Source organism: Oryctolagus cuniculus, chromosome 7, assembly GCF_051225735.1.
Source record: "Oryctolagus cuniculus isolate XC-2025 breed Fujian yellow rabbit chromosome 7, ASM5122573v1, whole genome shotgun sequence".
Lineage (NCBI taxonomy): Eukaryota > Metazoa > Chordata > Mammalia > Lagomorpha > Leporidae > Oryctolagus > Oryctolagus cuniculus.
The window spans coordinates 95,877,696-95,902,694 of NC_142873.1; the positions used below are offsets into that span (position 1 = coordinate 95,877,696).

Genomic DNA, 24,999 nt, shown 5'->3' on the forward strand with positions numbered 1-24,999 from the left:
CATTTAAAAATAGTACCAGAGCCTTGACTGAACCCTGGGCCTCCCTAGCAGATTCCAGAGAAGATAGGAGCAGAATTCTTAGCATTTTACTCTCCTATGGTTGTTTTTATTTCATTTTTCAAAAGCAACCTCTCCATTTTCAGATAAACATTGCTCTTCTACAGGACACTGCTGTCAGGAAGCCTCATCTTGTGTTAGGTGAAAGCATCGTCTGTCTTGGCGGCTGTCTCCTCTATTAACCATTTCTGTAAAGCATTGCTAATAGAAGTTCAAGATGAACTTCCTGCAATCCACCATGCTCTGTGTCACCCCGAGAGTCTGACTCACCCTACAGGTATATTGGAACACTACTTGCACATACAACTCAATGACAACTTTCAAATCTGAATCATCATTTCACTATACTTTTCTTCTGTATCACATATAATAAATTTTGTTTGCATCAGTCTTGTGGCTATTATTTTGTTCTGAGTCATCTTGTGGTTATTCAGAATTTTTATTTTTTTCCCTAAGACTCTTTTATTAAACCTCATAAAGATAAATATTACAGTCTGCATATCTCTTTATTCTGCAAAGCCCTAATGCAGTATCATAGATTTGATTATATTCAATGTATATTTATTGAGGTGATATTTTTGTGTAGACATTAGGACTAATTCTCTATATACCAGTCATATTATCAAGCTTTCACTTTAGTTATATTGCCAGGGACACAATTATGCTCATAACCTATCCAGCTCTCAGAACTGAGGAGACAGATTTGACAGTGTGGGATGATTAAAATGCTTAATGTTCAATTAGCCTTCTTGGATTAAGTCTAGTAAAGGAAAAGGCAGGTAATTTAAAGTTGTATTATAGAGAATATTATTTTATAAAAACCTTAAGAGGGCAATTTGAAAAGGGCATTGATTGCTCAAAACTTAAAATATCCAAGACATCATTTTGAAACTACAAAGAACAGATAAAAGGATTATAAATATACTGGATGTAAGTGGTACAGACCAGAAAACTGAAAAATGCAGCAAAACTCAATATGAAGAATTTATTTAATCTCACAGAAGTAGAGAAAGGTGGACAATATAAATGGCTCCTAAATCTACAGTGACATCCATTATCATAAATTATCAACATGAGGAATGCTATGATACTAAATGTAATTTTCTTGAGTCATTACATTTCAAAGACATATCACAATACCAAGTATATAAAAATATAAATGTGTGAAATGAGAATGAATTTCCCCCACTGGGAAGCTGAGGAATTTGTACCTTTTGTGAAGCAGTTTGTGAATAAAATCGGTGACAGGAAAGAGTAGATCTATGGGTGCTGGTATGCTGTGTATTGTGTATGTCTCTTTGTGTACCCACCACTGTGGATCAAATGCTGGACCTTAGCTGAGTGAAATTAGCCATCAAGAGAAATAATCTGTTTTAAAAGATAGCTTCTGACAGTGCTACTGCTAATACAAAAATTTTCCAGCACTTAATCATTTTAGACTATTTTTTTTTTTTTTTAGATTTTCTGGGTCAAATCTTGGCTTTTATACATTGTAGATGCAGTCTATGTCATAGAATGTGTGCTTTGGAGGGGATCTTACTGGCTATTGTATCCCACTCTATCTGATCTCATGAATCACTGCAAAATGAAGTGGCTGGTTCATCTGCAAATACTTCATTTGATTCCAGCCATTCTAAAAATTCATACTCTCAATTTGTACTCCAAATATCTTCCTGAAAGAAAATCTGAAATTTCGAGTGCTGGGAGGGAGGGGCTGCGTGCGCCCGGCTCCGTGTACGCGCGCGCTGCTTCGTGCGCGCGCGCGCTGCTCCGTGCGTGCGTGCGTGCGTGCGTGCGCGGGGGGGGAGTGCCCAAGGCTGGGGGGGGCAGCAGCGCCCCCGCCCCCGCCCCACCAGCCTCCCTTTTTTTTTTTTTTTTTTTGCTCCGCGTGGGGGTGGCGCCCGGGTCTCCCCCTCCCCCACCCCCTCTCTCTCTGTGCGCGCGCGCGGGGGTTTCCCTGGGGCGCGCGCGCGCGCGGGCGCCGGCGCAGAGCAGGTGCAGCCGCTGCCGGGCTTCGCCGAGGACCAGGCCATGACGCGGGCGTGAGCGGGGGTAACCCGGCGGGGGAGGGGGAGCCCGGCCGCCCGCATGGACGTCTTCAGTTTCGTGAGGATCGCCAGGAGCCACAGGACGAAGGCTTCGGGCTGGCCGCCGCCCTCGGGAACCTGGGGCTTGGACCCGGTGACGCCCTGTGGCTGGGAGACGATGACCAACCGCGATGGGCGCGACGGCTTCCTCAGTCACATGACCCAGGCCATTCCGTGTGACGACCCGCGGTTGGAGAGCTGCCAGATCCTCCCTCCAGCTCCTCGCACGGTGGAGATGCGGAGGGACCCCGTCCTGGGATTCGGCTTCGTGGCTGGAAGCGAGAAGCCTGTGGTCGTGCGGTCGGTCACACCGGGTGGCCCCTCGGAAGGCAAGCTGATCCCCGGGGACCAAATCATCATGATCAACGACGAACCCGTCAGCGCCGCCCCGCGGGAGCGGGTCATCGACCTGGTCCGAAGCTGCAAAGAGTCGATACTGCTCACCATCATTCAGCCTTACCCTTCTCCCAAATCGGCATTTATCAGTGCTGCCAAAAAAGCCAGATTAAAATCCAACCCGGTCAAAGTGCGCTTCTCCGAGGAGGTCATCGTCAACGGCCAAGTGTCGGAGTCTGTGAAGGATAATTCACTTCTTTTTATGCCGAATGTGTTGAAAGTCTACCTGGAAAATGGGCAGACCAAATCATTTCGCTTTGACTGCAGCACCTCCATCAAGGACGTCATCCTGACGCTGCAGGAAAAGCTGTCCATCAAAGGCATCGAACACTTTTCCCTGACGCTGGAGCAGAGGACGGAAGGCGTCGGCACCAGGCTGCTGTTGCTTCATGAGCAGGAAACGCTCGCTCAGGTGACGCAGAGGCCCAGCGCCCACAAGATGAGGTGTCTTTTCCGAATTTGCTTTGTCCCCAAGGACCCAATTGACCTTTTGAGGAGAGATCCGGTTGCGTTTGAGTATCTCTACGTTCAGAGTTGTAACGATGTTGTCCAGGAGCGCTTCGGGCCCGAGCTGAAATTCGACATCGCCCTGCGGCTGGCCGCTTTACAGATGTACATCGCCATGGTCACCACGAAGCAGACGCAGAAAATCTCCCTCAAATACATCGAAAAAGAATGGGGCTTAGAGACGTTCCTGCCCTCTGCTGTGCTGCAAAGCATGAAAGAGAAGAACATCAAGAAAGCCCTTTCACACCTCATCAAAGCAAATCAAAACTTGGTACCACCGGGGAAAAAGCTGTCCGCACTGCAAGCCAAGGTCCACTATCTCAAGTTCCTCAGTGACCTCAGACTGTACGGGGGCCATGTGTTCAAGGCAACCTTAGTGCAGGCAGACAAGCACTCCGAAGTGACTCTCCTGGTTGGGCCTCACTACGGCATCAGCCATGTCATCAACACCAAGACCAATCTGGTGGCTCTGTTAGCCGACTTCAGCCACGTGAACAGGATCGAGTTGTTTCCGGAAGAGGAGACTCTGGTGAGGGTGGAGCTCCACGTGCTGGATGTCAAGCCCATCACACTCCTGATGGAATCATCCGATGCCATGAACCTGGCCTGCCTGACCGCTGGATATTACCGGCTGCTTGTGGATTCCAGGAGGTCGATATTTAACATGGCCAATAAGAAAAATACAGGGACCCAGGAAACAGGCACTGAACATAAAGGAAAACACAACCTCCTCGGCTCCGATTGGAACTGTGGACCCCAAATGACCACCTTTATCGGCGAAGGAGACCAAGAAGGCCTGATCACGCATGCAGATGCCAAACGGAAGGCAGTGGACAGCACAGAGAGCCCCGCGTGTCCAAAAGACCACCGGCACTTGTATATTGGTGACGCCTACGAGGTAGAAGAACTTAGCCAGCGGCTGCCCCACCAGCCCGGTGATGCCGCCTGTGAGGCAGACGACTACCTCCAACGAGCCCAGAGATCCCGGCTGACCCTCTCGGGACCAGAGACCCTGAAGGACACACAGGACTCTCCGAGAGGAGCCCACGTGTCCTTTATTTTTGGAGATCTTGCCTTGGATGACAGCACAAGTTCCCCCACGCTCGGCTATGACGGACTATTGGAGGAGGGTCCCGACGTGCTGCTGGGGAAGCAGAGGAACGTCTACATGGGCAGTGCCCATGACGTGAAGAGCCTGGATCTCATTCCAGACGCAGAGAGGATCCGTTACGTGGCCGATTCTGTTTATGCCAATATAGGAGATGTGAACCACTTTGAGGCCCCCGAGGGGATGGAGGAGCCCCTTTTGCATGACCTCTGTTATGCAGAAAACACAGATGACGCAGAGGATGAAGACGAGGTCAGCTGCGAGGAGGACGTCGTGGTCGGAGAAGTGAATCAGCCGGCCATCCTCAGCCTGGCTGGGTCAAGCGATGACATCATCGACCTCACATCCCTCCCTCCTCCGGAAGGCGATGACCACGAGGAGGAATTCCTGTTGCGCTCCTTGAACATGGCCATCGCCGCACCCCCACCTGGCTTTCGAGACAGCTCCGACGAGGAAGACTCTCAGGGCCAGGCCGCGTCCTTCCGCAAGGACAAGGACCAAGGCGGCGGCTCGCACAATGATGAGATCCCCGTATCCCTCATTGACGCGGTGCCCACCGGTGCCGAGGGGAAGTGCGAGAAGGTACTGGATAATGCCGTCATGTCCACACTGGAGGCTCTGGACGCTCTGTCTGTAGCAGAAGAACAGCAGACCGGGGACGATTCAGGTGTAGCCATCCTGCGGGCTTACAGTCCCGAGTCCTTGTCAGACTCGGGCAATGAAACAAACTCTTCTGAAATGACCGAGAGTTCTGAACTGGCTGCGGCGCACAAGCAGTCAGAGAGCCTCTCCCGCATGTTCTTGGCCACTCCTGAAGGCTACCAGCCCCTGGCCGAAGAACAGACAGAGTTTCCCACCTCCAAAAGTGCGCGGGCTGCCGGTCCAGCAACCGATCTCCCCACCAATGTTGTGCCTGCCAAGCCGATGCTTCATTCAGACCCCATGGAGATGGAGCCTGAAACCATGGAGACCAAGTCTGTCACAGATTATTTGAGTCCATTGCACATGGGGTCAGTGACATATTCTTGCAAAAGCAAGAGGAAAGGCCAGCCGGCCGAGGTGGACGGGAAAGACCTACCAGGAAAGAGACAGCAGGGGACCAAAGGAACTGGCACAGAGGCAGATGCCAACGGTCACTTTGGGACTGTGTCTTCGAGAGACAGTCAGCACCTCAGCACTTTTAACCTAGAGAGAACTGCCTTTCGCAAGGACAGCCAGAGATGGTATGCGGCCACTGAAAGTGGGGTGGCAGATAAGAATGGATTGGAAGCAGCCACAGGGAACACCTTTTCGACAGCTTCTGCTCTTGGGCCAATGGAGCCCAAAGGGATGGAGGAAGGAGCTCCTGATGCAGGAGCCGGCGACGATGTTGCAGAGCTTGGCCAAGGGGAATGCTTGTTGAGCGACTCCACCAAAGACTTCACGAACCCAGAGGATGCGGACTCGTCCACCACCTGTGAGCAGCCTGCTGAGCTCGCCGAGGCTGAAGACGGCGTGGCCCACCTCTGCGGCTACCACTTGGCTGAACGGATGTCATCCCTGCAGAGTGAGGGCCATTTTTCAGAGGAGAGAGCCACAGGGCTTCCCAGCCATGGAGGAGCCACCTTTAAGGAGCTGCCCCCGCAGACAGAAGGGATGTGTCCGCCGCAGTTGACAGCGACGCCTCCTCTCCACCCAGCCATACACACTGACCCCCTGTTTGGCACGTTGAGAGACAGATGCCACCAGCTCCCCAAGATGAAGGAAACCACAGTGTAGCTTTGACAGAGCCTGGGAAGGAGAGACAAGGAGGCATGCCTTCGGCTCGGTCTCAACATCCTGAAGTGGATCCCATCCTGCTACCATCAAACATTCACTCGGAATCAAAGGTGCCAATTCCAAATCAAGACCCTCATGATGTGTCCCAAGAAAACCAGGAATATGGAGAGGTTGTGAGTAGGCAGTCACCAGATCTGAGAGGGGGGATCCTCAGGACACCCTCCAGCCAGAGGGCTATGAGGCATAGCAACACTATACTGTCAAGATCTGTAGGTTTGGAGGCCTTTCGAGCGAGAACCAAGGGTGCGGTCAGCTTTAAGTGTCCAGGTATCACAGAAGCACAGGAGACCAGTACAGAAAGGGGAGCAGAACTGCCCCTGGGGAAGAAGCTCACCAAAAGTTTTTCCCAAAGCTCAATGCACTTTAGCTCCGAGGGGAAGTGTCACAAAAGGTCCCCAGTGGCTCACAAAGACTCAAAGCTATATCCCACCTTATCCTTGTGGAAACCAGAGGGCAGCTATTGGAGGTGCAGGGGACCTTTCAGCTATTGTTTCCTGAACAGAGGGCAGGATGAAGATGGCGATGAGGATGAAGAGGGGGGAGAGGCCACCCACCAGGTCTCTTTCCTCTACCGACCACAGATGACTCAAGTCATGCCAGAACCACCCAGCCCGTCCCTGGCTATTGAGATTCAAAAGCAAGGAGAGGAGCTTTCCCAAGGTTCAGTGCTGAAGGTCTGGACAGAAGAACTGAGTGGCCCAGATGACTTCAGCCACCTGGCTTTGGATGCCCGGATTGCAAGAATCAATGCCCTAAAGGAGAGCACATATGCAATGCCTGATGGGTTCCTTGCAGCCCAAAATGATGCCAATGAGCTGCTCTGCCTCGTCAGGGCAACCAAGGGGAAGAGGGAAGAGTCACGCCTTGAAGCATATGACCTTACGCTTTCTCAGTACAAGCAACTGTTATCCATCGAGTCCAGACAGTTGGGAAGTGCCTGTAGGAAGATGGCAATGGCCAAGAAAAGCCCAGAGGAGATGCTCCTAGCTATGACTTCCAGCTTTCAAGTGCTCTGTTGCCTAACAAAAGCTTGCATGCGATTGGTTAAAGTCGTGAACTCAGAAACACAGCGGCAGGAAATTGTAGCAAAGATTGATGAAGTGGTCATAAACTACATCTGTCTCCTGAAAGCTGCCGAGGCAGCCACTGGAAAGACCAGTGGGGATCCTAACGTTGGACTCTCAATACGACATTCAACCACCCTGGCCGCTCTTGTAAGCACACTAACACTTTCTCTCAAGATGCTTTTAAATAAGTAAATATGAAAGTCACATCATAATCTACCTTTGCAAAGCCATACACGAACTTTTATTTACTTTGTGTGTACGATGAACAGATGTCTCCTTTCTTCTCTCTGTATATTTTGTTATTTTATATAATAGGAGATAAAAGTCACACTGATGAAATGTTGATGTACTAATCAGATGTATTGTTGATATTCTACATATATATACATGTAAAAGAAATAAACAAGAAAGTGGTGACATTGGCTATTTTTCATATAGTCAGAACTCCAGGTGCATGATGTGAAATTTTAAATTCTACTATGTTAGAGCAAAAAAAAGAGTCCTATCCCCTTTCCTTCCAAGTGGATACTTGGAGACCATTGTGTTCATATTTAGGAATAAGAAACAAAACAAAAAAAAACACAATGTATATAAAACAGTACTTATGTTTTAAAATTATTATGATTTTTAAGTATTGGAAATAGCAAAAAGACATTTAAAATTCAAGAAACTATTAATTACTAGAAATATATGTAATAAATTAATTTTTGCTCATAAAAAAAAGAAACTCTGAAATTTCATTCACTGGCTCCAATTCTGTCCAATTGAGCCACAGAGTTTAAAACCAATTTCACATCTGCATCAATGCCTTCTAAATATTTGAATTTAGTTCTCCATCAAACAATCTATTAAACTAGTTAAGTATTTCCAACTCCTACTAAGATATATAATTTTTAGTTCCCTCATGACCTTGGTCAATCTCAAACTGTTTCCTCTCTTTTGAATGAATTCTCATTTGTCTGTATTTTTAAAGCATGGTGACTCCCACTGCAATAGAAAAATGAACAAAATGTAGGAAGAGCCAATTCATGAAAGAGGAAATATAAGTTTCTAATAAATACACAAAAAAGCTAATTTTCATAGCGATCAATTAAATGCTAATTAAAAGAAGCTAATGTTTTACATATATAGAGTCGGCAGGGATAAAAAAAAAAAAACCACCACATTTGGCAAATGTTCAGGGAAGCAGGTACTGTTGTATATGAATAAGAAAAATGCATGAACTAAACTATTCATCATATAACAAAAAGTGACAAAGGGAGAAAGATTACATAGATTTTGTTAAATGTAGCTACTGAAAATCTTTTAGGATATTTTAATGACATCAGAGAAAATGTGATTTCTTACTAAGAAGTCAAAGCAGACTATCAAACATTATACACATTTATATAATTTTATTAATAATATCTACAGAAAAATGATTAATATTGGGTAGTGTGATAATGAGCATCATATCTGTCTATTCAATATTTTTGCCAAGGAAAATACATTACTTGTCCAATCATAAAGTGAATTTTAAAAAGCTTTAAAAATACTTTTAGCAATGGTATGATCTTGCTATTCATTCCTAGACTCCTTTTCTATCTGTCTAAAGGTCAGTAGTGACCTTTTAAGTTGCCCTATGTCCTATTAAAATGCCCTACAACTTCCAAATATACTCATGACTATTGCTATTAGATCAGATTCATGACTTTTTGCTGAATGTGGTTTTTCAGTTGTTTCTATCAAATTCTGTTTGATTTCATTGGACTCAAATGTGGTGGTATTTTTCTACTGTTCTGTATTTAACAGCTATTTGCATGACATTAATGTTCTCATCCAACATTAATGTCCTGTGCCCATCAAAGATGTGGAGTATATTGTTCTTAAAAAGCTAGAGATAAAACCCATCATAATTAGCATTATTCAAAGATGTGTTGGCCAAACAGTTTTAGTCTGAAGTAAAACTGGCACTGAATATGAAAGACTGTTCTAGCTAAATTTAATTATAAGTGGTATACTTCTGGAGAAATATAGGCATTTGAAGGAGAATTATTGTGGAAGATTATATAGATTTTAAGTGGTTTCATAAGCATGGAAAGTGGGATATTTGAAAAAGTTTATCAATTATAGATGCAAGAGCTCTCAACATGTATAGTATGGGGTGAACACTATGACACAGTGGTTAAGTTGCCATTTGGGACACTTGCATCCCGTATCAGAATGGTGGGGTTCAGGTCTCAGCTCTGCTTTGCTTTCCAGCTTCTTTCCACACCCTAGAAAGCAACAGGTGATGACCCGTTTGGAGTTTCAGGCTCCTAGTTTCAGCCTGGCCCAGCCTTGGGTGTTCTTGGCATCAGGACATTGGGGAGAGAATTAGCAGATGGAAGATCTCTCTCTCACTCTCCTCTCCCTCCTGCCTTTTATTCAAAAACAAAAGAACAAAAAAAAATGTATAATATGAAAAGCTGCTGGGAGACACTGTTTACTCAGATTATTCAAGATATTTAGTCATGTATTTAGGGATAGTGAAAACTATCACTCAGATTAGACTAAACAACAGCCTTGTAAAGCAGCTTAAGACAGATTCTTAACAGTAGTTACAAATACTTAGAAAGTTTCAAATCTGTGTCATTTACCAACCAGACACCATAGTTTCTTGTCCTTTAAAGGAATTTCACATTGGATTGAAATAAGGTAAATATTAGCATATTCTCTTTAATTATTTTGTTTTTACAGTCTCAGATAATCTATCTCAATGGGTTTAGAAAATATATATATTACTATGTAAAGTACTTTTTTCATGATAATGAATAATTCCTTATTAGTTGAGAAGGAAATTTGGGATACAAAATTCTATTTGATTTTATGGACTCTGACTTCTACATATCTTTTAAAGAAAATACTATCAAACATTAGAAGTCACGGGAAATGTTAGAAAAGTGTCAGGAGAGAAGGAAAGAAGCATTAAGTCCTCTCTTCTTGGGAATATAGGCTGGAATGTTTTGGTGAGAGCCATTCTGGCTACGGCATATTAGTAAATTTTAAAAAAATATGTTCCTATGCCAATGAGAATAAAACATAAAGAGGAGTGAGAGAGAGTTGCAATTTTAAGATTTCCAAACCAGCAATTTCATATTTTACTTGAAAAAAAAAAAAAAAAACTCATCATGGCTCTGCAATAGACTTGAAAACCAAAGGAGAGTGGAAAAGAAATGAGTTAATCAGGAGTAAAGATGGATCTATTTTACGTTAGCCATAGATCGTAAAGACATTAAAAGTAATGTTACGTACATTGTTGGTAGAGTTGATTCGCTTAAAAGTGTATCTAGCATATCAGCTTTTCTCTTTGCTTCCTTGGGCAAAAGAAATCATTTCCATTTTTTTCAGCAGAAAAGAACTTAGGTCAGCTTTTGTTCTGCAGTTTATTCTGTTTCATGTGTGGTTACTGACATGTGTGTAGAAAAAATTTTTTTTTCTCAAGTGCTCCTATATTTGAGCAAAGATAATCAACACAAATAAATTGTTGCAGAAACTGAGAAATTTTTTGACCCTATAACCTCATGTTTCAGAATACTGTGGTGGAAATTGCTACATGTTCATCAAACCCAGTTCTTTTTCCTACTGAGCCCACAATTTGAAAACTGCCCATCTCACTACCAGGCCGTGAGACTGAATCTGGCCGATGGAATGTGATGGAGTGATGTACACCACTTTCAGACTTGCCCAAAACCTCTCCAACACAAAGTCCCTCTTAGTCTTTCCACATGAGCAGGCCAGATGGTGGAGGGTGAAGGGACTAGGAGAGCACAGCTACCTGACAGAAGATGCCCCGGTCTCTGAGTTGCCCTTGGAGGTTGGCTGGTTGGAGAGGAGAGTCTATGTGGTGCTCATCTTTTGGGAGGAAGCAAACCTATTCTGTTAGGCCACTGAAATTGTGGGTTCCTTGGTTACATCTGTTAGCCTTCTTCAATCAAGTATAGACTTCGGGCTACACCGCCTTGGTTCAAACCTCATTCTATCACTAGCTGCATGAACTTGGGCAAGCTATTTCACCTCTCTGTGCTTCAGTGTCCATAGAGGTGGAAGGGCAGTAATAATGCAGTGTTGGGGATTCAACATAGAATAAAGCCCTTTAATAACCTGGCTTATAAATTATTGTTATTTCTGAAGAAGACTCTCATTCTGAGGTCACATCCAAGTATGGGAATCTTATAGAGTTGGATAGAGCACTATATTTTTAAAATGCAAAATTATTCAGTTTTAACACTCAACTGCAAAAGTGTTGTGTTTTATGGAAAGAAAATAAGGGAGGAAAGGTGATACTAAAGGAGGGAGGGGGAAAAAAGGAGAAAAGGAAGGAGGAAAGAGGGGAGTCTTACCTATTTTAAGCAGCTGGAGGGCTAATATGACTTTGTAAGTAGGTCTGACACAGCAAGGAAGAAATCCCACCTCAGCATCAGAGAGTTAATGTGGACCTAAACAATGCTGGGGGCTGACCAACACTTTCTCTAATTATTATCTGTGGCAATTTTTTATATCTTTCTCCCTTGAATATTTAATATCCCCTACCACTTTCCCCTTTAGTGACAATTACTCTTTATGCTTTGTTAACATATGCTGTTGTAAAAATAAAACAACTTAAAATACACTAACAGACCTTTGCTGCATCAAAAGCTTTATCCTAAGACATGGTGCCTATAAATAAAGCAATGTGATACCAGAAAAAAATCCCTCACCAGATGCACAAAAGGGCATTTACTGTCTCTTCTATAAATAGGAAAAGATTACAGGTTTCTCAAGTGAATGAGAGACTACAGCAAAAATGTCTGAATTCAGAAAAAAGATTATAAAATATACTGTATGTAATAGAAATGGGTATTTACTCAGTAGCAGTGACAACAAAGTTAAACACAAGGAAACTAGTGCTTTGGAAGCTGGATAGCAAGAAACAGTGAAATGCCCTGGTTTTCATCCCTCTGGGGTGAAACTGCTCATTTGTAGGCAAATCTATGAATTTGGCAGTGACTGTTTATCACCAAGGTGTTCTTCACCTCTATAAAGTGAGCTTCTGTCTTCCTGGAGTCTCCAAGGCATGAACAAAAGAAGAAGTGTCCATGGAGAAAGAACTTTTCTATCTCAAAAATGAATTGTGCCTATTCTGAAGACGAAGAGAAAAACCAGTAGAGGACCTGGAAAAAGCTAAATGACTTTTCTGCACTGTTACAGTGCCCAAGGACAGTTCCGACCCGATGCCTTAGCAATTTACATGGAATTTTACTCTGGTGAGTTTTCCACGTTTCAGCTAAATAAGCAACAGGACAATAGACCATTTCTGAGCCACAGGAAACCATCTTCAGAGTTTCAAAATTCTCCACTTCTAATAGTATCAGATAAGTGAACTGTAAAGAAAAAAAGGCCTCTCAACTTGTATGCTGATTGAATCTTGTGAGGCATCTGGAGCTTGCATTTATCTTCCCCACGGATATGTGGGGTCAAAGGTCATGTGCAGTGCAGAGATAAGCGAGAATCAGAAGGGCAGGACTTCACTAGCTAGAGGTAGTGGATTATTTCTTTTTTTGTTTGTTTGTTTATTTTAAATATTTATTTATTTACTTGAAAATCAGAGTTATACAGAGAAAGGAGAGGCAGACAGAAGAGGTCTTCCATCCGCTGGTTCACTCCCCAGATGGCCCCAACGGCCGGAGCTGCGCCGATCCAAAGCCAGGAGCCTGGAGCTGCTTCCGGGTCTCCCACGCAAGTGCAGGGGCCCAAGGACTTGGGCCATCTTCCTCTGCTTTCCCAGGCCATAGCAGAGAGCCGGATTAGAAGAGGAGCAACCGAGACTAGAACTGGTGCCCATGTGGGATGCTGGCGCCTCATGCCAGGGCACTAATATGCTGTGCCACAGCAATGGCCCCAGTGGATTATTTCTCTAAACAAGGTAGCTCAATTGGTTTGAAGATGAGGACACTTCTGCTCTGGGCCAAAGCTGAAAACAGAGTGTGCCAGCTTCACCAGAAAACGTCCATCACTCAACAGCCGGCTCCTAGTTATCAATGACTTGATCATCCTTGATAAGAAAAAGGAAGTAAGAAACTCACCTTTATGTTCTTTAAACTAGTCCTAGAATTTCATAGTAATAGAACATGGCCCAGTCTTTGCAGCAAACATAGAGAATATAGATAACTACTGGGATATCTTCCTTTGTTTGTGGGAATATTTCTATACTCCAGAGTGGGGTTCTCTGAATTGGAGTAGAATCAATGCTGATTGGAGACTGTGGTTTCTATGAATAGACTGGGATTCAATTCTATTTTTCCAGCGGTGATTCTGTACTTAAAAAAAAAAGGGGGTGGGGGGCCGGCGCCGTGGCTCAGTAGGCCAATCCTCCACCTTGCGGCGCCGGCACACCAGGTTCTAGTCCCAGTCAGGGCGCTGGATTCTGTCCCGGTTGCCTCTCTTCCAGGCCAGCTCTCTGCGGTGGCCAGGGAGTGTAGTGGAGGATGGCCCAAGTCCTTGGGCCCTGCACCCGCATGGGAGACCAAGAGAAGCACCTGGCTCCTGCCTTCGGATCAGCGCGGTGCGCTGGCTGTATCAGCCATTGGGGGGGTGAACCAACCGCAAAAAGGAAGACCTTTCTCTCTGTTTCTCTCTGTCTCTCACTCTCTCACTGTCCACTCTGCCTGTCAAAAAAAAAAAGGTAGTTGTAAAAGTATTACAAAAGGAGACATGATATGAGAATGTGAGTCTCAGTACTGTCATAAGGCTGTTTCATAGGCATAGGCATAGGCAAATCATTTCACCTCTGTAGGTGTCATTCTTCAACTCCAAGGTGGAGGAGCTAGATTGCTTGGTTTTTAAGGCCTCTTTCAGCTCTAAAAGTCTAGACAATGGCTGCCACTTACTCCTTCACTCACTGGATCTATGTACACTATTAAAATGATGAGGTCTTGCCTTTAAAAATTGCAATTAAGGACAAAGCATTTTTACCCTCCATGCTCTGGGAATGTAATTAATTGTGGTGTTAAGACTTGCAAACAACTGACACTGGACAGCATAGTTGATTCTTTGCATTAGACATGTCATATTAAATGCTAGATGTGTATGTTTAAAAAAAGAGCAAGCTGTCTGATTATGTTTTCCTGCTTATCAAAATTAAACTGATCTTATAATTAACATCCAATTTACATCACCAGATGAAGTACTTGAGTGTGTTTTTTTCTGAGAAGTAATGAGTGAGTCTGTTCTGATGGCTTTATACTTCTTGGAAGGTCAGCAGATCTCCAATTCAAACTCTAGCTCCCACATCAGCTGATTCATGCCAAATTCTCAAACAGTAATCTCCTTATATAATTTTCTTTTTTCACAATGGTCACAGTTCTCTAGCTATGTAATAAAAATCATGCAAATCCCAGTTTTGCTTATGCTAAAGAGTGGCTTATTTGAATAGGAGGACCAGTGTTCATTTACTTCAGTGTGAATGAAGCTTGATGCAATGTTTTTCAATGTGACTTTACTAAGCTGCAATCGGCAGAGCCTTACGATACAGATTGCTATACTTGCGAGTCTGATTTGTGACAACTGTGGCATCTAATTGTGTCCTTAGTTCTAGATTTAGCAGTTTCTTTAGCTTTATTCTTTTGGCCAGTTTTGAATATGATTTTATGTACTCTTAGCAATCAGTACATTTAATTTGGAATTTTGCTTTTTTCATCAGAATTCAAAATGTAACGCAACAGATTTTAGATGCAGTCAAAAATAGAGACTTTTGTGATTCACGCATATCAATGGGAATATTGGATTTCATGTATGTCTTTATATATAGTTATGAGTATATATGTGGATATACTTTCACACATACACTTAAATGAATTCTGTGTGTATTTGTGTGTATTAAATATAATATGTATTATATGTAATATATGATACTATATATATATACAAATATCCTCCCAAATCATTCCAAATTCTTTAAAAGTACTGATAGCAATAAAATATTGCTTATTCACATTATCAATGTGACAATGTGAATTATTACTACTTGTAACCAGGTTAACTTTGAAAGGATTCAAACATTCATCACAAAAATTCTTTATAATTTCCTTGCTTTTTCTAGGATTCTGAAGAATTAGAAATAATATTTACCCTAATTTTTTTAGCTTGTGTAATTCAATGCCTAATACAAAAAAACATGGCCATTTTTCATAGTCCATTTGCCTTGGATAGTATTAAAATATTTTCTTTTCTACAGATTTTAATGAACTTCTGGTCTACATATGCATCAGCTATAAGTTCAATCACATTTCCCAATGTTTAGATGCTGGAGGAAATCTCTTTCAGTTGATTAGAACCTGTAGAATTGACTAGAAATTTGCAAGACAAAACACTGTCCTGGAATTGCTCCTTTGTAAGTTCTCTGTCAGTAAATTTGAGCGGAAAAAAGTCTTCTCAACATGAGAGAAACTAGACTTTGTATTGCCCTTAGAAGTAGAAAGCTGGAATAATGGAGAACATGAACAGGAAGTAGAGATTAATTAAATTATTTACTAAAAAAAAGTCATGAAATTCTATCAATGTTCTGATCATACTGGAAATCATTCTTTTGGGTATCCAAATTGAGAATAATGTGTTTTTTTGTTTCCTGCTTTCAGGAAAGAGAGAGAGAGAGAGAGAGAGCGAGAGCAAAAGAAAAAAAAAAAGAGGAGAGGGGAAGTGAGAGAGAAAAAAGCCCACCCTAGTCCTGCAAAAAAACACTGTTGATGAAGTATGGTGCCTGCTATTCCATGCACACCCACTGCCCACAGTGAGTAGGGCAGAGTACTGCAAAGGCCCCCTTTGTCTGGAAAAGCTGTGATAAGGCAGCAGGGTAAGGAAGTTTTCTCTTTTTTTTGAAAGCTTTTCATCAGTAAGGGCTAAAACAGAGTTGACTCTCCAGTCACTAGAAAACCAAATAAATTACATTATGTCATTTCCCGAAGCATTCTGATTAATTAAGGATTCCTTTTTATTTTAAAAGTAGAACTTCAGTTTCACAACAGGGGGAAAAAACAGCCTGTATTACAGTTTTAACCTTTGTATCTATTTTTCCTTTAGTTGGCATTTCTATCCATCATTAACTAAAGAAAAAAGAAAAACAACTAACATTCACAAAACTGAAAATCACATAAGGAAACAATAAAATAATAACTTGCTCCAACAATGGAACTGGAGCTTGGTAATTTTATGGATGAGTACTGGGGTATCATAATAGCAAACAGAGCAGAAGAGAGGGTTTTACCTAGGATGGCACATTCTAATGATAGCTCATGATATTTAGCACTGATACAGACCTGCTCAATGCACCTGTGGTGAAATGCATCATTGCTTCCAGCCTCCAAAATAGTCTTTAAGTTGAGCCTGGCTTCTGTCTGTTGAATCATTGTGTGTGGATGTCTTTGGATTCTTAGCTATTCTTTTAGCCAGGCAACACTCCAACATTCAATTAGCAATTAGTATACAGTGAAGAGAGTTGTCTCAAGACTGGGACAGGAAACTATATTTCTCTGCTCTCAGTATTTCCTGCTGTCCCTGCTTCCTCAGCTTTTCCACATTTGAACAGATCCATTAAAAAGAAAAATCAAAAGTACCTAAGCTCATAATCTTAGTCAATGGCCAAGAACATATTTTTGTGTGTGCAATCCTGATATAATATATTGCATTTGGCACTGAAATCGATTGCTTACTAGTCTACATAAATGTTATCCTATACACATATTAGCAAGAAAAGCAATCTGGAATAAGTCAGAACAATTAACAAATTATAGATCATGTACTTAACAGATGGCACAGTGGGTGGGCAATAATCCCAAAAAATGGGCATGGCCATCACATGGTACAGCATATGTAAAAGGATTCTAAATGACAAAGCACTTTGGATAGTAAGGTCATTATTTTTGTTGTTATTATGGTATAACAACTCATACACAATGGGGAGAATAAGCCCCAAGAAGGCAAAAGCTCTGGTCAGATTTAATACAAAGACTCATTTTCTCTCCATGTCTAAGAGTTGGCACTTGGCAATACTAATACAATGTATGGAGTGAGACATCTTGGGCCTATAAAATAGAAATTTGATTATACAAATATATATTATGAAGTATGATAGGATATAAATTGATGTAAAAATATGCTTTGCTTTCCCTGTTTCATGATTTTAAAAAGCATATACACTTGTGTTGTTGGATGTTGAAGTAGAGTTGGGAGACCCTTTGGTTATATTTTAGGAATGTTTTCACAGTATGTGTTACTACAGTGTTGAAGTTGGTATCTTACATGTTAAATAGCCTTTGGACATCATTAGGATTCAACAAAAATAACTAAACATTAACATAGAGCATTCTAATAAATGTTTAGTTATATTGTTTTGGGCAGTAAGAATGGAGTGGTGAGAGTGGAAATTCATCAAACTTACTACTTGGCTAATTGTGAATTTAGTATTTGAGATATTCAAGTGACTCCAATGTGTAGGAAGTCCATGATATCTTCATTGTTAATTGGGTAATGGCCTGAGGCTTTAGCTATAGGAAGTACTACAGAAAGATGGTGTATAAGGAAGAGATATTTTCCCTTCCCCAGATTAACTAGTAGCTGTGGTAAGATACTTGTACCCTGATAGCATTTCCTTGGGTCAGTGTTTGTGACAACCATTCTTCAAGACAGGGGAGCTTCTCAAGTTCAAGAAGCCATGGAGTCAATAACCTTGCCTCGTGAGGCCACATTCCATGACTTTTGGAAGTTACTGCTTAAGAATTTTGAGCAGCTACCCTGAAGGGTAATCCCATTTCTCTCGTCACAGTTGTCATGTCACTGGCCTTCATTTCAATTCCAGTTAAAATATAAAGTGCAGTGTGTAGAGCTGAACCTTCAGAAAGAACACAATGAACACAATCACCCTCCACCGCATCCCAGTTGACATTACTAGCAGATTCACCATCCACATCTGAGAATGTACAGGAACTTGATCATCATTGTTGTCTTTATCATCACCACCATCATACCAGCATCACAGTTGCAGTATCATGACCATGTCAAGTATAATGGCAAGATCAGAGAAACCAACATCAGGACACTGTCCAGTTTGGATGTGTAAATATTATCCTGTGTTTCTTGGCCCATTTTGCAAACACTTTCTTTTCAGTGATAAACCTATGCCCCCCATATGGTGCATGTTCATGAAGAAAATATTCATCACATTCGTCTCGTCCTTGTTCATAGTAGTGGTAGGGGACTTTTCTATACCCTTCGGTCCTAGAAAAGAAAATAAAACAGAAAAAGAGAGAAAGAATGAGATGAGGAATAAAGCATTCATTTACAAGAATCCATTATGCACCCAATAAATGCATTTCCTTGCAATCCCAGACATGATTCTTGTCCATGAACACAGTTAAAAGCTATTATGTATGAAAGCTTTTAGGAAGATGAACTAGGTTCTTAGTGCTTTAAAAGATCAAATAAAATTTATACATCACACCAATTACATTTAGACATATGGCCATCCTTTGAAAGAGGAAATGGTATATAATGGAAGCAAACTCTGGAGAGAGGCAAATATTCTTACATAAACTCTGTGATTTTTCACAGCAATGTTCTGGGTTCTTCTGTGCTCCATTATGCCCTTAGACAAGGTTGATGTGTTTGTTCATAAAGATTGTGACTAAGAGCTACATTTTGACAAAATGATTAAAATTGTTTCTGAATTACATTGTCAATTGTTGAAAGAGAAATACAATTTATCACCTTGATGAAACATGGGATTTTTTTTTTTTTATCTAGTTAGAAAATATCTGAGGTCAGCATTGTGGTACAGTGGGTTAAGCCAGCACCTGCATTGCAGCCATCTCAAATGAGCACCGTACAAGTCCTGGCTGTTCCACTCCTGATCCAGCTCCCTGCTAACAACCTGGGAAGATAGCAGAAGAAGGCCCAAGTTCTTGGGCCTCTGCCACCCATGTAGAAGGCCTGAATGAAGTTCCAGGGTCCTGACTTTGGCCTGAAACCCTAGCTGTTTGGGGAGTGAACCAGCAGATGGAGCATTTCTCCACCACCCCCCCCCCCCGCCCCATCTCACTTTCTGTCTGTAACTCTGCCTATCAAATAAATGAATAAACCTTATTTTTCTGAAAAAAATCTCTCTGCACAGGATATACTATGAGTAAACAGTCATTTTAAATAAGATCTGGCCGATTATTCACTTAGTGAAATATAATTTCCAAGAATTCGTGTTAAACTGTCAGTTTGTCTCAGGCTGCAGGACATTTTGTCCTTCATGATCAAATATAACCCTTGAGTCGATGGCCATCCATCAAGCCATTAGGCCAGCAGAAATGACACACTTGCTTTTGCAAATTAAATAACTACTAAACTTTGTTCTGCATTTCCTAGCTGAAAGTCCCTGATATGCCAAGGATGAAGGGAAAAGTGTTCTTTCTGACATATGGCATTTGATTGTGGTAAATATTTTTCTTTTTATCACTCCTAAAAGTCATAATTTGATGCACTGACAATAAAATGTCATGTCAGCAAAGAACACCAGGAAATAATTGTTGCTTTGTCTGTTTCTCAGATTTATGGTATTAAAATGAATTGTGATATTTTGACAAGATATCAGAATTGGAGCTGCATAAAAATAATTTCCTGTGATCTTACTTGCAGTAGGTGTCATTTATCATCCCGTAGACGTGAATGCCGTAACAGGCATCCATGGCCAGAATGAAGGTAAACCACCCCGTGCTGAGATAAGAGCCAGACTGGACTCTGTAGGGGAAACAGAAACAAACAACAGACAAAACACAGAGAACACATACAGAAAAAATAAAGTGTGATGAGAAACGAGCAACATTTTATCAAAAACATAGTACTTGTTATCAGGAAAAAGCATTAAGAAACTTGACAATCTGTCAAGGATACACACTTATTTTGAATTATCTCTGAATAATTTATAGGCATGCTCTTGCTCTTACTAGCTTAAGCCTCAAAGCGATGTTGTGTGGAAGAGAAGCCATATGGCAAATATCTGAAGTCAAATAATCCTGCTCCCTTCAGGTGAAAAATAGTTTATTTGATTTTTCCGTAAGACACAAATTAGTGTTGTGTATCAGAGGACAGGTTTTCTAAAAGAGTTTGGAGCCCTGATGGGAACTAAATGATAATGGTGTTATCTTGCTTACCTGGACGTATTACTTTCTTGAAGGCTCCTTGGGTTTCTAAGTGTAAATTGGAAGCAGTGAGGGTGAATGACTTGGTCTATAAATGTATCTGGAAAGTTCTCCTAAAGTGCCTTCCTGGTATCATGAGATAACACTTTGCTTTTGCAAGACCCATGTTACCAGCTTGTTCAATACATTTTTACTGAGCCCCTACTATGTGTCAATCACTCTTTTAGATAATGGAAATACACAAATTATTGAAAAGATCAAAACTTCTGTCTTCATGGAGGCCAGAGGACTCGATTTTAGTGTAGCTATGTGATAATGGTTGGTCAAGAAAGACTTCTTTGATGGGAGCAGAGATCTGAACAGAAAGTGTGGGTGGGGAATGGTGGGGCATTGGAAAGAAGCCACGTGGACCACTTGAGAGCCAAGTATTTCAGGAACAGAACACATCAGAGACAAAATCACAGACGTGGAAATGTGTCTGGTATGTTCAAGGACGAGCTGGGAAGGATGGTACCTGAGGGGGAATGCTCGATGTAGTGCAGACTGGAGGAGTCTGCCGAGTTCCAAAGGGTTCAAGGGAATATTCCTTGAAAACTTGGATCTCCACATTTGTCTTTACCAAGGTGACCTCGACCATCCAAAACAGTTGACTGCCTATCTCTGTAAAATTCTCCCCACAGACCAATTCGGGTCAAGTGTGCTGGGTCAAGTTTGCTGGTGGAGCAAACACCTCTAGAAAAGACTAAATACCTCCCGTCTTTCATCCGGATTTGCTGGCATAGTGGTGCACAGCCAGTTCTAGGAACTGACACTCAGACATTGATGGCCACTTCCTGGGTGCAGCCCTCCAGCCGCCAAGTTGCTCCCTACTGATGCCCAATATTGTCGATGCACTTCCTCATACCCAAGCCCTCTGTGTGCTACAATTAGGACTCCTGAATTTTTTGGTGCTGCTGCTGCTTTTTTTTTGCAAGCATTATTGAGTATCAAGTTACAGCATGCCAAAATTTTACTAGCTACACTAGTTACAGGGGGCTGAAGGCTGGATATCTTATCCTTTATGTTTGTTGTCTTTAGGTGATTGGTAAGGAGAGACAGACTTAGCTCAGGTATAATCCCTCTGCCTGCTTGTCACTGAGCTTTAAATGCTAATACAGAAGTAGCCATTCCTTCGCATCTCCTGCTTTTTGTCTCCTGAATATAAAGCATTACAGAAGGTGGACACCACGGGTCACTCACACATTTCTCTGTGATAGGAATAGTAGTAGCAACCTAGTTCAGGAGTAGGTGCTGCAAGGGTGGGAAGACAGGACTGTGAGGTGAGCTACACTAAAGAGCAACCGTGCTGATTAAAGGACTTAACCTGCATTGAATTCTGCAACCTGGGACCCGACGAGGGGCAGCAATGATGGGAACTGCCTGAAACGCCATCTGCTTCAGAAGTCCTTATTGGAAAGCAGGGAGAGATCAGAAGAGAGAAATGCCTTGACAACAAGCTCCCAAATTGAATCTAGGGATTTGCCTAGGTACTGAATTGGTGTGGTTATTCTTCCTACTGAACTGTGTGCTCCTTTCCCTTCTCTGTGCTTTCTTGTGTGACTTTGTCTTCCTTCCCCTCCCTTTCTATCCTCTCTGTCATTTATCATTACTAGGCTTACCCAGCACTCACAGAGGTCAGAATTACAGCATTTATCTGTTTGTACATGATGAGAAAAAAGTCTCACTTATTCACCCACTTGTTCATGTTTTCCCAACAAAGGTTTTAAGGGGTCTTATGAGCCACAGACTGTGCTAGAAGCTGGTGGTGAATGTTTTCTTAAAGAGAAAATGATCTACTGGAGGAGGTCCATATATTACAACAATTTATCACCATATAAGGTAATAAAACCCAAGTCCATGTGAGTCAAGGTCAATGCAGAGTGCAGAACAGAGCTGAAGTGAGGACACCTGGTTTCACCTTGCAGCTTTACCAGGACTGAAACATGAAGCTTTGGCCAACAATAGCCTCTTTGATTCTAAGTCAGATAATAGAACGTGGTCCTATCTGAGGATTTCTCCTATTTTAAAAATTAAATCATTCTTAATAATCTATGACCAAGTGTTAATCAAGTTAGGCAGTACCATGTTCTGTGCACACTGGACGTTACAATTAATGAACACATTATTCTGTTGATCCCAGTTAGTGCTCACTTGCATGAGGGGCATGACTGTACATGTGTGGTGTTTGTATAAAAAGATAACATCTTCACATGGAAACTCTCATGGAAAGAAGCTCCATGTTTCCCTCACAGATTCATTTATAGAAGGGGTTGGAATGGCTGTCCAAGCACACAACTGAACCATAGGACTGAGGATAAAGTTTAGTATGAGTAAGAAAACAATAAATCTAATTTGGGGAAAATTGCTTTCCTTTAATGTGGTCCTTTGATGGAAAAATCAACATGACATGTGGGGACTTTCAAAAGCTTGGGGGAAATGCATATCAGAAAAATATGCAACACTTAAAAAAATTTTACATACCAAAATTAGTCGATCTTTTAATTGCATGTTTTCTACAAAATTTCCGAAGTTCCCTTGTATCACAGCTCAGGACATGGGGCAAAGGATGGCAGTGGGAAGAATACTTTGTGCGACACATGGACTAATACTCTGCAAAACAAGCCTTCCTGCCTTCCACCCCGGAGAGTCATTCTTAAGAGCTCAACAGTAAGCTTTGCAATGAAGCCCTCAAAAGATAAATAGGATGTGCCTGTTGTAGGGGCTCTGCTGTTTATATATCATCTCTCCCACAGAATAGAGGGTCCAGAAGTTCCGGGTTTGGTATATGGTCAAGACCTTTCCATCATACTACTCACCAAGAAAATTTTGTTACACTTCTGATACTTGATTCCTTTTAGGTCTAACCTGATTTATTTTGTTTCTGGGTAGACAGACCATGCTAATTAGCCAGAAAGCTCTTCAAACAGTGTGTTGCAAGTGATCAGACTGGGGAGGCTATCCTGCCCAAGTGCCCTGACCTACAAACAGCACTTAATTAGACAGTTGCATTTGTTCTCCCTGATGTCTCTAACAAATTTGGGATGTGGTATCCCATGAGGTTTGCTATCCACTCTACATGCTGGAGTTAGCACAGTGGTTTCTTTTCAAAATACTCAGAGCTAATGTCCATATAATGATGCTTGCAGGGGAATAATGACAATTGCTGGATGAATCCAGGGATTCTAGTGATCTGCATCCCTAAAGGAACTCACTGGTTTCGATGGATCCAGCCTTGGGAATTCTTGAAGCTGCACCACTTCCAAGCTTCCCTATTCTGCTGTGTGGCCAAAGTACAAATAAGGAAGTATAAAATATACCAAAGCAGACCCTTTAAAGTTCAATGAAAACAAAAACAAAAAGACTTGGAAGGATGTATGTGAAACTGGTTATGCTTTTCAGCTTGGAGACACCTTGTGATAATTAAGAAATTACTTAAATATTTCTTAAAGGTCTTCTCTTGGGCCAAATGTTGTACATTGTCACTCATGCATGCTGTACTATGTACCAGCTGGCCATCAGCCACGGCACTTTTTCATACCTTCTGCATTTAAGGATTGATGAAAGCCATAATTGTCATCCACAAATAAGCAATCAAGATTCCCATAGGGATGGTAAGAGAATTTAGCCCTTAATTCAGTACAATAAGAAAGCTTAAATTAATGCAGCAGAATAATGAGCCGTGCCATGGAAAATAAAGGCAGGAGTGTTAACAGGAAGCTTTCAATCATTTTTTTTCTGCTGGCCAGGCTCTGCATCCCACTGCTCCTTGGTAATCAAGATACTTACAACTTGGAAACTACTTAAATTTACTTGCTCATCTCCTGGAAAAATGATGCTGTCAACACCTTGATGTAGCACATGCTTGAAGGCAAATCATTTAAAATATGATCTTTCATCTCATTTATTACCAATAAAATACAAGCTACCTTGCTCCTTTATGTCTACCCCTACCCCCTGGATGTCTAAAGGCCATCACTTGGGCACAGGAATTCGTTGTCTGTCAAGGTATCCTTATTTTTAGCAATCTCAATATTTTTGACCATCAGCATCCTTTATTTGCTGGCACTCCTGCTTCACTGCACATTATTTCTTCTTCTTTCTGAAAACATATTGTGAAGCACTTTTCTCCCTTTACCTGGCAAGGTGGAACCTTCTACTCAGTGACATTTTTCTTTCAGATAATTTTGGGGAAGGAACTGAGAAAACGGAAATAGTTACTCTCCAAAATGAAAAGTGGATAATGTTGAATGTGCGATCTATTCACAGGATGCTCTGCTAATTATTCAACACCATTAGCTCCCTGACTTAGAATCAGGAAGATTATGTTTTGATGGACGCAATAGCACTTGCAGTCAGTCAGATCTTCTCAGTCTCAACACTATTGATATTTTGGATGATTTGGAGGATGAGACCGCTCTTTGTCCTGGGGGGCTGCTCTGTGCAATTTCCTTTCACATTTACCTAACACCCTTCTGCTCTAAGCTTACCTGGGCCTGGAAGGCAGACCTGAATCCCCAGTGCTGACTCCTGGCTAAGGGTGATCTGCTTTGACAGTGTCCCTGGCCCTAAAATGACAGATGTGCTTTATCTACGGTTGCTACTCTGACCACTCACTGCCCCTCGGGTTTTCCTCATTCAGCAAGCATCTTCTCACTTTCTCTTTTCTTTACAAGACTATCTGATGCCATTCAGGTTTAACCAATACTGCACCATGACCTTACCTTTTAATACAACCCTAGGCATCA

General features: G+C 42.0%; 2 protein-coding genes across 9 annotated transcripts in view; one reads left to right on the top strand and one right to left on the bottom strand.

The window, feature by feature from the left end:
• The first annotated feature begins 1,965 nt into the window (after nucleotides 1–1,965).
• On the top strand, nucleotides 1,966–7,457 carry FRMPD4 (FERM and PDZ domain containing 4). Its single transcript, XM_008265047.5, is given in 2 exon segments — nucleotides 1,966–5,907; nucleotides 5,910–7,457. Coding segments are annotated over 2 exon segments (5,085 nt in total). The 5' UTR covers nucleotides 1,966–2,145; the 3' UTR covers nucleotides 7,233–7,457.
• An 8,548-nt stretch (nucleotides 7,458–16,005) lies between these two features.
• The window catches only part of ST6GALNAC3 (ST6 N-acetylgalactosaminide alpha-2,6-sialyltransferase 3), a 611,484-nt gene continuing 602,490 nt past the window's right edge, over nucleotides 16,006–24,999 (bottom strand). For 7 of the 8 annotated variants that reach the window (XM_070078238.2, XM_089337185.1, XM_089337182.1 and 4 more), the window contains 2 exons: nucleotides 19,707–19,814; nucleotides 16,006–18,308 (listed from right to left, as the gene is read on the bottom strand). In XM_070078238.2, coding sequence (XP_069934339.1) covers nucleotides 18,122–18,308; nucleotides 19,707–19,814 — 295 coding nt within the window. In that variant the 3' untranslated portion in view covers nucleotides 16,006–18,121. The remainder of the gene's footprint in view (nucleotides 18,309–19,706; nucleotides 19,815–24,999) is intronic. The other variant, XM_089337179.1, reaches the window with a different exon arrangement.